At 41.9% G+C, this 14,189-nt stretch overlaps 1 protein-coding gene across 3 annotated transcripts in view; it reads right to left on the reverse strand.

Moving 5' to 3' along the window:
* The window catches only part of KCNJ6 (potassium inwardly rectifying channel subfamily J member 6), a 173,870-nt gene that overhangs the window by 33,685 nt on the left and 125,996 nt on the right, over nt 1–14,189 (reverse strand). For all 3 annotated transcript variants that reach the window (XM_068144612.1, XM_068144611.1, XM_068144610.1), the window contains one exon: nt 12,348–13,268. In XM_068144612.1, the coding sequence (XP_068000713.1) occupies nt 12,348–13,245 (898 nt within the window). In that variant the 5' untranslated portion in view covers nt 13,246–13,268. The remainder of the gene's footprint in view (nt 1–12,347; nt 13,269–14,189) is intronic.

The raw sequence follows: 14,189 nt of genomic DNA on the forward strand, positions 1-14,189 counted from the left end.
CCTGCCCCACACTGCAGATCATGGTGGAAGTGCTGCAAGTGACCACTTTGCTGTACTCTTGACCCACAACCGTAATGGTGCTTACAGCATGTATTTCTAAACAGAATACTCTGCAACAATACTCTGTAAAGGCTTGAGCTGCTGCAAAAAGGGTGCACAACATGAGGCCAGATCAATTGCTCATAAAGCACCAAACCTGATTAGTCAGATGCTGGCAAACTGTGGAGTAGGTGCATTGTGAAAGCAGATGCTGGCCTCTGCCTTTCCAAAAGATCATGCCCTTATAGTAGGAGAAGGACATTCTCCTCAGACTACAAAGCTAAACAATCTCCACTTCACAGCTGTGTAGATGTGGCTACTGCCTTTGAAACAAATTTTTGTCCGTACAGAAATCCCTGACTGACCCAAAACCTTTGGCCTCGGACTCTTCTACACTTTTTCACAGCATCTGTCACAGCCATATTGGCAATTAGAAACTCATTGCTGCACTTACTATCTGAAAAAGTAGCTTGTTAGGGGTCTTCTCACTGTATAAAGAAACTATTGGAAAGAGAATATGAGAATTATTAAAATGAAGGGGGGAGATTTTCCCATCCTGAAGATCTATGTATAATACATTAATCCTTCTTATGCAAGGGTGGAGAAAAAGAGTACCTAATGGCTGGTTAAAGAAAGTGCCAGCACAACTTAATTGGACTGGCTGAGTCATAAATAGTTTTTGTTATGGTGGTGCTTGACAGCTCTGTCTTAGTTGGATTGACCTTTCTCCTTTAGAGGTAAGCCCCTGTTTCTTCAGTTCACATTAGTCTGCCTCAGCCAGAAATGTGCAAAAATGTTGTCAGCCCTGATACGGCTTAGGGTTCCCCTCAAAGACAAAGCTTAAGTGGCTTGCTCTTTTGCTAAATGCAAGGCTAACAGTTGTGGTGATGATGGTGATGATGTTAGTGGTAATAGCAATAATGACAATTGAACAACTAATTGCTTGTAGTTAGAGGTTGTGTTGGCAGTTTGAATTACACAAAGCCTGTCCCACAGAGAGAGATGCAGACAATCACAGCAATGTTGGATGCCCATCTCAGCCTCCCTCGTGAGCTGTCTAGCAGTGCAGAAAGATGTAAAAAAGGGTGTCTGTGGCCAGGGGACTGGGACAAATCCAGGACAAACAGGGAATGCTGTGAGTTAATGCAATCTTTGAACAACTCTGTCAGGACTAGTTGCATGACACAGCACAGCACTGCAAATTCAAGATTTCCTCTTCCATCAGACCTCCCAGAGCAAATCTTGATGCACAGGCTGCCTGCCTGCCTGCCCACAGCAGGGTACTCACACTGCTTATCCAGTTCTGCCTCCCCTCTCTGAGGCAGTACTGTCTCCAGTGCTTTAATGGTGGCCACAGAATATCTTTCAAGTGTATAAAACACAAATTCTTAAATAGTGACATGGGAGAACAATGAAAGCCGTTAGCTGGGCTGCTCATTTTTCAAAGCCATTCAGTTCTTCACAGTTATAAAATACTAGGAGGAGCTGGCTTTGAGTTTTATAATCCCAGACTAATTTAGGCTGGAAGAGATCTATGGAGTCATCTGACTCTGCACAAAGCACAGCCAAATAATTGGAGTTGCTCAGGGCTTATGCAGTCAATTATGGATATCTCCAGGGATGGTGATTCCTCTGACACCTTTGGCCTCTGTTTCATGGTCTTACAAGCTTTATGATGGGAAAAAGAAAAAAGGCAACAGCTTTTCCTAGTGTATTGTAAGAAATCCCTGCAACTTGCACATGTTGCCTTTTGCCCTGTTGCTGTGTCCCTCTGAGATGTGTCCATCTTCTCTGTAATCTCCCATTGGTAGGTTCAGACAGCGAGGAGATGCCTCTTCACTGTCTCTTCTTCAAGTTGAGAAGTCACAGCTCCCTCCTTCTCTCCTTCTCTGCATCATGTGCTGCAACCCTTGATCATCTTGGTGGAACTGCTAGACCTGCTCTGGATATGTTCATAGCTGTCATGTGCTGGGGAGACATGAACTGGACACAGCACACAGGAGGTGGCCTCCTAAGTGTTAAACAGTCACTCTTCTCAAGATAATGGGTATAATTCTGCTAACACAGTCCAGAATGAAGTTGGTCTTGTTCATCAAAAGGACTTATTTTGATGTGTATCATTCACTTGCTGAATAGCTTGTACTTAGACATGTAGTTAAATGACTTGCTCAGACCTGTGTGTGCAGACACTTTTACTCATTTTACTCCAACTAATTTAGTGCAGGCAGCAATGTTCATTGTACATATGAACCTGAGCCCATTCATCTTCTCAGGAAGCCTGCACTTAAGAGCAGAGGTGGCACTGGTGCTTGCCAGCTTCCTTCCTTGTCTCTTCTTTTTATTCTCACTGTTACTTTGGTGACACCAGAGACATATTGGCTTCTTCCAAATTTGTTTAGTACCAGCTATGAATTCAGCAAAAAATTCCTCTATCAGCCTTGGCCAGTGCTGTGAACTGTCCTGAAGCAGGTGTCTTGGCTACCCTGTCCCCTTCTGTTGCTACAATAGTGGCCTGCATTGATATTGATCTAGCTATATGCTGTTTCTCTCCTCTACTGTGCATGATGAGATCAAGACCTGATCAGGTCTGTCTGGGGAAGCTATTTATATAGATCATAGCTTTGTAAAATGAAACTCCTGAGAGGAACCTGGGAATCTACAATCTAGTGTCCTTTGCAGGTCAGAAAGTACCCTAGAGTGTGTGTTAATGCTTTCCATTGTATTTCTGAGCAGTTGGTGGATCTGATCCAAGTATTCCTTCTGAAATTGTTTTCTATATAAAACGTTTTCATTCCTCAGAAATCTCAAATATAACTACTGGAAATATGTCTTGGGTGATGTCTTTCATTTTTGCCTCACTTTAATGTTTTGAATATTTCTTTAAATCGAGTTTCTTTATTGGCTAAGTTGGAAGAATGGAATATCTTGAACTCAATGATCGTGTATTTATTAACTCTGGTTTTTAAACAAAAGGTTTATTCCAATCCACAGAAATCCCAACAAATAAAACCTGTTCAAACCTGGAAGAACTAAATTCTTGGATAGTGTTGTGATTCAGTTTTTTTCTGATTCTCGTGGGAATGAAGGAGAGGCAGTCAGTGAGCAAGAGCACAAGGCTAATCACACAAGTGCCTTTCACATTTGCTGTCACAGCAGCTGCCTCATCACTCCCCGAAGATTCCCTTTCTTTCCATCTCTTCTGGTAATACAGCAGGTGTGGAGAAGCAGGGAGTGGAACACAACCATAAAAATGAGATGTGGGTTGCTTGGCAGTTATACAGGTTGTCACAAAGGAAATGTTTTTTATATCAAAATCAACTGTGTAATAATAAACCACAGATGCTCAGCATCGCTTACTGGGACATCAGCACCTAACAATAAATTAATCTGACTCTTGCAAGCTGACAGCAGATTCAGCTTACATAATTTTAAGCAATATGCACTGCAATATCATTACATGGTAGCATATTCTTGGGTTGAAGCTCTGGATTGTCCTCCTTGCTCAGTGAAAAAAGCAGGGCAGCCTTCCTCCAGGTATGCAGTGCAGATTAATGCAGCTACCAGCTGCAACTGGGAACACTGAGAAATGTGTGGCTACTCAGCATATGCAGTCCATGCATGTACACTGAAACTGGTGCCTACTCTGATGATTCAGTGTGGTGTTTGCTCCTCTTCAGAGACACAAGATTGCAGCTCTCTGAACACCCTTTGGGATTCATGGATAAACCGAGCCCATCTGCTTTGTAGTATCAGCATCTCCAAACTTGTGTTTGATTTTCCTTGTAATGGTGTGATCAAGACCATTGAGACCATCACAATTAGCTGTGATTCTGGTTTTTTTCAGGAACCCTGTGAGGACTTTTTTGTAGTAACCTTGGGAAACCCAGAACTATGGCACAACAGGATCTTTTGCCACTGGAAGCAGCTTTCTAGGACATAACACTCATAAGCCTTCTCTTTTTCACATACTTTATGTAGCCTGTAGGGCTAGTTGCAGTCCATACCCTTGTTGTTTTTCATCTGTCAAACACTGATTTTGAAATTCTGGTTTTAGTTAACAGCTTTCAAGCTGCACCAGGGGAAGTTTAGGCTGGATATTAGGAAGAAATTCTTCATAGAAAGAGTGATTTGCCATTGGAATGTGTTGCCCAGGGAGGTGGTGGAGTCACCATCGCTGGAGGTGTTTAGGAGGAGACTTGATGGGGTGCTTGGTGCCATGGTTTAGTTGATTAGATAGTGTTGGATGATAGGTTGGACACAATGATCTCAAAGATCTCTTCCAGCCTGGTCTGGTCTGGTCTATTCTATTCTATTCTATTCTATTCTATTCTATTCTATTCTATTCTATTCTTGCTCATCCTTCAATCTCTCAGGTCACTTTTGACTTTACAGTTGCTGCTGTATTCAATGTTATGAAAGCTTCTGAAGGTGAACAATCTATCTACTTACATTCATTAGAAACCTCTTTAAGTACCTGTGACTTTAGAGAGGTCTTGCTATTATGGAGTAGTCTAACATAACATGTTTATCCTGCATTACAATTCAGTGAGATGGAACAAGGGGAAACAGTATTATACAGCTGGAAGTAAATAAGCACCAAGGGGAGAAGTGAAAATAGAATCATAGAATGGTCCAGGCTGAAAGGGACCTCCAGAGGTCATCCAGTCTGACCTCCTCACAGTCAGCAGGGACATCCCCCACTACATCAGGTTGCCCAGGGCCTTGTGAAGCCTCACCTTGAATATCTCCAGGGAAGGGACCTCCTTCTATGACCAGAAATGGAAGCCTAAAATTAGAAATGGTAGCTGTATTTTCCCTTTTCCAAATCAGCCTTTTCAGTGCTGTCATTTACACTGTTCCAAGAGCAAGTGAACAAACTGAGCATGCTCAGGTTAATAGCCATTGCCTTGAAAAGTGCTCAGAAATATGAAAGCCACTTCATGGTCCTACAGCAGCACTTCTCAGGGGAGTTCAGAAATCATGCTGCCACTTTGCAAGCAGGTGAACTAATTCTGCCTGAGGAATCCTCTGACCTGGATAACACTGCTGTGCCCTTTGCAGAGAATCATGCCTTTGGTTTGGAAAAGTGGAGATCATTGCAATAAGGGCTACATGGTAACAGAGGATACAAGCACTGCTCAATGCAGCTCAGCCTCCACTTGTTTGGTCCCTCCACAATCAGTTTTTGGTGTCCTAGCTGGGTCTGAAAGCCCAAGGACTCAGCTGTGTCACCTTTGCAGATTCCTTGCTTCTGTGCTAAAACTACAGGAAAATATGATGACTTGAAGCTATACTGGAAGCAGTGGGGTTTGTTAGGTGTCTGTCACTGCAGGGCAGTGGCGGCTGATAAGGTCAAGGCTGGTCAAGGAAGAGGGTGCCAGCACAGCTTCCCACTGTGTCCTTCTGCTAGGGGACAAGTGGCAGGACCAGTGTTAAAGAAAACTTTGTGATCCTGTCATTCCTCTGGCTGTGGAGATGATGAACCCTGGAAGGGATAGTGTGTGTGGGCTCATGAGTGAGGAGTGGTGACCAAGCACAAAATTTTGGGCATCTCCCTTTGCTTGTGACTGTGCTTGGAAAGGACTGATGCTAACAGTGGAGGTCTGTGGGACTGTGAAAAGAACTGGAAACTGCCCTTTCTCTGTGCCTGGTGAGATCTAATATGACTTGTGAGGACATGATGTGCAAAGTTTGATTTGTGCTCAGAACAGATATTTATAATAATATATAATTATCTATGCACTTATTTTTTATTTTCTTTGGTGATACAGAAGGGTCTCAAGCCTGGGTTTAAGAGGTCTTACTTTTTAATATATAAGTTACTACCTCAATCTCAGTATCACAGTATCACAGTATAACTTAGGTTGGAATGGACCTCAAGGATCATCGAGTCCAACCTATCAACACAGACCCCATGACTAGACCATGGCACCAAGTGCCACATCCAATCTCCCCTTGAACGCCTCCAGGGTTGATGACTCAACCACCTCCCTGGGCAACCCGCTCCAATGACGAATGACTCGCTCGGTGAAGAACTTCCTCCTCACCTCGAGTCTAAACCTCCCCTGGCGCAGCTTGAGACTGTGTCCCCTTGTTCTGGTGCTGGTTGCCTGGGAGAAGAGGCCAACCCCTTCCTGGCTACAACCATCCTTCAGGTAGTTGTAGAGGGCAATGAGGTCACCCCTGAGCCTCCTCTTCTCCAGGCTAAACAATCCCAGCTCCCTCAGCCTCTCCTCATGGTGCTTGTGTTCAAGGCCTCTCCCCAGCCTTGTTGCCCTTCTCTGGACACGTTCAAGTGTTTCAATGTCCTTCTTAAACTGAGGGGCCCAGAACTGGACACAGGACTCAAGGTGCGGCCTAACCAAAGCAGAGTACAGGGGCACAATGACCTCCCTGCTCCTGCTGGCCACACTATTCCTAATGCAGGCCAGGATGCCATTGGCCCTCCTGGCCACCTGGGCACACTGCTGGCTCATATTCAGGCAGCTGTCAATCAGTACCCCCAGGTCCCTCTCTGTTTGAGAGCTCTCCAGCCACTCTGACCCCAGCCTGTAGCTCTGCATGGGATTGCCGTAGCCAAAGTGCAGCACTCGGCACTTGGACTTGTTGAAAGCCATCCCATTGGACTCTGCCCATCTGTCCAGTTGGTCGAGGTCCCTCTGCAGAGCCTTTCTACCCTCTAACTGACTAACATCTGCCCCTAACTTTGTGTCATCTGCAAACTTGCTGATAACTGACTCGACCCCCTCATCCAGATCATCGATGATGATGTTGAAGAGGACAGGGCCCAGCACTGATCCCTGGGGGACACCACTGGTGACTGGCCGCCAGCTGGATGTGGCACCGTTCACTACCAGTAGTTGCGAGGAGCTGAGTAATTACTTAGTGAGAAAGGGATGAAAGATGGAGAATAGGGGCTATTGTCAAGCACTTGGTAACATATTTGTATAGTACAGTGCCATTTGGAGCAATAAAGCAGTTAAAATGTGTAATCCCTTTTTCCCTGAAAGCAATTTAAGTGCCCTCATCAAAATTTTTTGTTGAAATACTTGTAATGAGCATATCTCTCTTCTCATGCACTTGCTTGACTTTTTGCATATCATTTTGCTATTGTGGAATTGTAATTGCCTCCTTTAAGCCTTATAGTCTCCTATAAACACTAAACAGGCTAATATTTTCCACCTGTAGAGAAAGCTTCCTGAAAGAAATATCACAATGAAATTGGCATGCTCTTCTTTGTCAGCATTCAGAAACCCAGCTCACAACTGTAGTCACTCATTTTTACACCCCTAATTTTCTGTGTCAGAATTCATAACAATGAAAAGTGGTTTTTAGAATTAAAAAAAAAGAAAATGTAAACAAGGAATATAAGTGTAAGGGATTGCTGGCAAGCACTAGAGACATGGAGATCATAGAATCATAAGATTGTTTAGGTTGGAAAAGACCTTTAAGATCATTGAGACCAAATGTTAGCCCAGCACTGCCAAGTACACTGCTAAATTATGTCATAAGGCACCACATCTACACATCTTTTAAATACCTTCAGGGACGGTGACTCAGCCACTTCCCTGAGCATCCTGTGGTAATGTGTGACAACGCTTCTGGTGAAGAATGTTTTCCTAATAACCAACTTAAAACTCCCCTGGTGCAACTTGAGGCTGTTTCCTCTTGTTTTATTGCTTGTTACTTGGGAGAATAGACTGACCCTCACCATCAGCTCCTTTTAGGTTGTTGCAGAGAGTGATAAGGTCTCCCCTGAGTCTCCTTTTTTCTAGCCTAAACCACCCCAGTTCCTTCAGCTGTTTCTTGTATGATTTGTGGTTTAGGCTGTTTGTGAGCTTTGTTGCATCCCTGAACATGCTCCAGCAGCTCAATGTCCTTCTTGTAATGAGGGGGGCAAAAGTGAACACAGATTTGAGGTGCAGCCCCATCACCGTCAAGTACAGGAATGCAATTATTTCTCCAATACTGCTGGTCACACTATTTCTGATACAAGCAAGGATGCTGCTGGCCACCTTGTCCACCTGGGCATACTGACGGCTTACGTTCATCCAGTCAACCAACACCCCCACGTCCTTTTCCATTGGGTTATATAAATGAGGAGATGAACCTCGATGTCTAAGCCTAGCCCACAGCATCAAGAGATGTTACAACTCTTAAAACAGAAAGAAAGGAAAGCTAAGGACTGGAAACCCATTGTATTCTGACCATTCCTGAAATGATGATGATCCAGGTAGAGCAGAAGCCATTTATTCTTAAACCTGTTCAAACTGCACTTCTGTCAGTGTATATTGGCCACATTCTGGAGCACAACAATCAAATCTGCTTACAACACTTGCCTTGCACACTTGAGTGTGATAAATCCTGATTCTTTCCTTTCTTTCATCTACATCCCCTGGAGAAGCAATTTCTTTAAAGAGCAGTAAAAAAATGTAGTGAAAAACTGTAGCTTGAGCAATGCCTGTTTGGAGACACTGCAAAGTCTGCTGAGATGTTTTGAAAGGCTGGAACTACTAACATGCATAAGAGAAGGAGAATTTTTTGATTGGGCAAGAATAAGGAGTAAATATGACAATTCATCCAGGAGAAATAAAAAAAGACAATAAATCAGTCAGTCAAAGGAGCTATGGTGGAGTGGAACGGCTTTATACGATGTTTGTCTAGTTGATAGCATCATTTACCATATAAATAACCATCTCTGTGAACATTTTATTGCTTTCCACACACACAGCTGGCAAGTGCGTTTGTTTACTTATCTATAAACCATTCTGCAAATACTGCTCTCAAGCTGCCTGTGTGTCAGGATTATAAATGCACACAATTACGAGCTTATTTGTAGAATTATCCATAAGAGCCTAAAGTTATCTATCCAGCTTTGTTGCCTTTTTGTTTGTTTGCTTGACAGTTATAAATGTGCAGATCATTTTTGTTCCATGGTACCATTTCGATTTTCATAGTTTTATTTTTAGGCCAAGGGAATTGCCAGTGTCATTGAGTGCACTCTACTGGCCACATACAACTTCACAAAGTTTGAGGGTCTGGCTGACTTAAGCAGTTTGAAATAGCTCCTAGGATATTCATACTTCCTGGGATAATGTTTTGCATCTGCCTTTATAAAGATGTGTCTACTTCTTGCATCTCAGAAAGATATGGTGATGTTTCCAAGGGAAATTAGGAGGTCCTTGACTTGACCTTTCTGCTGAATTTTAGTTTGGTTAATTATTTCCATCTCATTAGATAAAATACATTGTTTTTCATTTCCTGTCCAACGTGCAATGTAGATTTCATATGACACTACATATGCAGTTATGTTTCATACTACAGGTAGATGTGCTTGTTGAGCCCTTTAGGTGGGAAGTAGTATATATGGATAAAATAACATCACCTGCTCAGTAAAACTTTAAGCATAGTAACATCAATAATTTAAAAGAAGAATAGCAAATGTTTATACTTAACATTTTCCACTGTGTTATTTGCCCCTAAAGTTATAAATGTCAGAGTGGGCAAGCTCTGAAAACAGAAATGTCAAACTGGGAGCGGTTGTGTGAGGGATAACATAAGCTAATGATCTCAATTTGTTTTGACCCATGAGCAATGACACTGAATGATGATATTACTATAGCTAGTCTACAGGGTTGGAGATTGCTGCCATAAGCAAATTCTTTTGCTGCTAACTCTTCTTCAGGTACAAGGATGAAATGTGAATATATGATGGCCCAAATCTGCTTTCTGTGTTTACCAGAATGTAACTGGAAAAGATTTTGTAAATTAAGAGGAAAAATGTCTGCTTTTGGTAGAAAGTTAGCTTGATTGCACCTTTAGTAAAAATAACCCAATGCACCTGGGCAAAGCACAGAAAAAGTGGCTACTTGCACACAAACATGTTTTAGGAATTGTGCTGGTAATGATGATATTAATCTATATGATGGCCTCCCCTTACATCTCATGCAGCTAAAGAGCCAACCCAAGCAGAACAAAATAGAGCACCTTAGAATAGCAAACGTAGCTACCTATCCAGTGCCTCAGTCCTGGATGGCTTTGGCTGGTTTTCAAACCATTGCATCCGGTTTCTTTGTTAATATGAACTCGTGAGCCACTTCAACTTTGACAGTCCAAGCAGTTTGAGAAGTAGCCCCCTCCATTAATGGCTGATAATGACTGAGTGGAAGTTGTGGTCAGTATCAGAGCAGCAAAGGAGGGCCAAGAGAGCTGTGTGAGTATAAAGGAGTATGAAGGGGTGAAGATGAGGAAAGGGAGAAAGACTTAAGCGATGAAGAGTAATGAGGCTTAAGACAACAAAGCTGCATTTGATACACTATGGAAGTATACTGCCTTTTGATTTCATAGGTACTTTTGTAAGGTGTTTTTTATAATTCTGTTATTTGCCAATCATTTTTCTGGAAAATAGGGTGCCCTGGTTTTGCTGTAACAGGATCACAGGTCAGCCATGGGTTGTATGCCATTAACACTTCTTGTTCAGCCAGAGCAGCTGACCTGGGTTGCCTCACAGATGTATACCATACCATTAGCATTACACTTGGTATAAAGGAAGAAGTTTGCTTTCCCAGCCTCTTCATCCCTTTCTTGCTCTTGAGAACTGCTTTTCTGCATATTGTGACTGCTGCACTTTTGCTGAGTATGACTTCCTATAGCTGTATTGACACTGGTAATAGCTTGTTTTTTCTTTCAACATGTGAGTATCCTTTTCTCAATTCCCCTTCTGTGATGGGGAGAGTGATAGAGCAACTGCTATAGTTTACCCCCAGATATGGGCTAGACATACACACATGGTGTTCAGTAAACCTGAAAATACCCACTGCTCTTTGAGATGCCAAGTTCATTTAGTTGCAATTCAGAAATTTCAAAATGCTTTCATCTAACAAGCAGAAGTTGCTTCATCATCTCACCCCTAGGTGATGCAGATGTTTGAAACCTTTGCTCTTATTGCATGCATCAGCACTAAACATTTCGTCTTGATTTCTCTTCAGCACCACCTACTTCCTGGAAAATTTGGAAGCCTTGCATTTACCACTTCAAATTCTCTGCCAAGTTCCTTTCATTTTTATTTATTTATTTTTTTGCTCCATTTTTGTCTCACACTTTTATTATATGGTGACAAATGCAGTTTTCTTCTGACACCACATAATAGATGTGTGAAACACACAGACATGTTCTAGTAATAAACTGCTCTTTATTTCCAGGCTCCAGTTGCAAAACATGAGTCAAGAGTTAGAAAGGTTGCACCTCAGTCAGATGTGTAATCTTCATCCTCAAACTTTCCTCACTTTTGCTGCAGTAGTGGGGAAAAATATTAGAACTGGTTCTTCTGGTTTTATGATCAGTGTTTCCTCTTTCCCAAGCACATCTTCCCACTTTTCTAATCATCATTTCCTTGTATTGATTATATTTACTCATTTCAGAGACTGATGCAGTCATTAACAGGAGAAAAAAAAGCAAACAACTACTCCATCTCTTAAAATTAGTATACCAGGACTCTGGCTGTGGGAAATGCAGCAGTTTTAGGTAAAGTAGCCTCCCAATATTCTGCTTTTAATGAAAAGAAGAAACATAGCTGTGAGTTCTAAGCACTATTTTTTTGACCATGTCAAGTGATACCTGATGTTCTTCTGTGTAATTATAGGTAATGGCCAAATAGCCTCTGAACAAGACTCTGGTGATGTAACTTGCCTTATTCATACCAAGTTTAAGTGTTCTGTACCCTTCTGCAGTGCGTAGTGTACCTCAGTGAAAAACAAAATTGGACAGATCTTTTGCGAATTGAAGTGGAAAAAGCCCCGTTACAAGTTAAAACAAAAACATGCAAACAAGCAAAAAGAGAAAGCTGAACACATTGTCACTTCCTACTGGATCCAAACAGGCTAGAAATTTCATGTGGCAGGCAGTTATACTGCAGCTATCCGCAGATGATTGGAAGCAGCAGGAACTATCATGCCTCTGTGTTAATCATAAGCGGTTTTGCATCGAATATTGGTTTTTTTTCTAAATCATTTTATCCCACAAGGTCCTAGTGGTTGAGTTACTCCTGCAATAGAATGACAAATAACTGGGTGACATGCTGTGAAGAATCTAGAAAATGAGAAATGCTATCCCATTTTCCAAACAAAGCAGAAACAACACTGATTCCGTTAGGCAAGATGGAACAGACAATTAAACTGGGCATGCTTTTAGTTTGGCTTTTTCAAATGTAATGACTATTGAAGTGATTCCTTTAAAGTGAAACAAACCCAATGATTTTTCCCTTTCTAAAATTAAAGCATTTACCTGATACAAAGTATAAGAAATGTTACCTGTTGCCTCCACCATTCCTTCTAGGATTACAACAATTTCTAGCTCCTCTTTGGGCAACTGGGCTTTGGAAATCTCCCAGAAAGGACTCTGCTGGTTAATTTCATGGCTGATGATCAGTGGTGAAACCAAAAAGAGACGATCATCCCCTGTGTAATAACCTACGTTGATATCTGTCTGGTTGAGTGGTATAAATTCCCCCTCCTTTGTCTGTTTGGATTTGATCAACTTGGCTCGTATTGATGCCTCTACAATGTGTGAATTCCTAAGGTCTCCTACTCGGAACATCAGACACAGCTTTCCATCCCGCATGGAAATAACTGCATTTGTAGAGAAAACCAAGGTTTCTGCCCTCTTCTTGGGTTGGGATATTTTCACAAACATGCAGCCAACCATGAAAGCGTTGACGATAGAACCTAAAACAGACTGCACTAAAAGCAGAATAATTCCCTCGGGACACTTGTCCGTGATGACCCGGTAACCATACCCAATGGTGGTTTCTGTCTCGATTGAGAATAAAAAGGCTGAGACAAACCCATTGAGGTTGCTGACGCAGGGAGTCCACGTGCTGTCCCCTATATGATCCATATCTCCTCGCATGTAGGCAATTAGCCACCATATCATTCCAAAGAAGAGCCAGGTCACAGTGTAAACCATGACAAAAATCAACAGGTTGAACCTCCACTTGAGATCGACTAAAGTAGTGAAGATGTCAGTCAAGTAACGGTAAGTCTCTCTGACATTCCCGTGGTGGACGTTGCATTTCCCATCTTTCCTAACATACCTCTGGATTTTTCTTTTGGCACATTCTTTGTTTATATTTTTTGGCAGATCCTCTCTAGCTTGTTTGGGCAACTTTGGCTGATGAATAGTGACAGGGCTCTCTATGTCCTGCTCCATTGAGTCTTCTTCCAGTACGTTAGCTGCCATGAAAAACAAACAAGAAAAACGCAGGCATTATTTTTCTTATTATTTCTCTAAATCAACACACAACTTCTTCCTGTTTTACTGGTGTGAAATTACTATTAAGCAACAAAATCATCATCTTTGTACTTTGCTCACCTAATAGATGCATACCACAAGAGTCAAATGATGACAAGCATCCTCAATTTACTGCTAAACAGAAATCCTTTGAAGGAAAGCTCTTGTTTCCTGTCAGGTCATCCCATATATACCCATATTTAAATTCTACAGGATGTGTTGAAGCGGCTCTTTCTTCCCCTTGCCCCCTTTTACAGTTTAATAAATGAGATTTGTTATGCACAAAGAAAGATATTCTGGGAGATAGGAGGATATAAATGGGGTTTCAGTCAACAAGATGAGCAGAGAAAATGAGCAATTGTTAAGCTATTTCTTATACCAATGGCGTTGCTATGGGAAAAGTATTAAATAATTATAAGGAGTTTGAAAAAACAACAGCAACAACAAAAACCAGATTTTAGGAAGAACCAGTCCTGCTCTTATGAAAGGAAAGGCAGGCTACACTGTAATATACACCAATTCAAGCACTTTTCCCTAGAAAATCAATGTCTCACTAAAACTGAGACAGGGATAGCGCATCAGACCCTTAATGGGAAGGTTGTGAGTTCAAGCCTGCAGCGGGCAGTAGTGTCCTCTCTACTCTAGTCATGAGGTCTGTGGTGACAGGTTGGACTCGATGATCTTTGAGGTCTCTTCCAACCTTAGGAATACTGAATACTGAATACTTAAAACATACACTATTTCAAAACAATATTTCATTTTAATTCACTGTGTCTATGGTCTTTAATTCAGGTGTACCTGTATCTCTACTAGTATGGGCCTAAATAACCTTCCTCCCTTGTCTTGTAAGACACTTGTCTTAC

The sequence above is a fragment of the Melanerpes formicivorus genome, unplaced genomic scaffold (assembly GCF_026170545.1).
Source record: "Melanerpes formicivorus ecotype bairdi unplaced genomic scaffold, bMelFor1.0.p_v2 SCAF_11, whole genome shotgun sequence".
Classification (NCBI taxonomy): domain Eukaryota; kingdom Metazoa; phylum Chordata; class Aves; order Piciformes; family Picidae; genus Melanerpes; species Melanerpes formicivorus.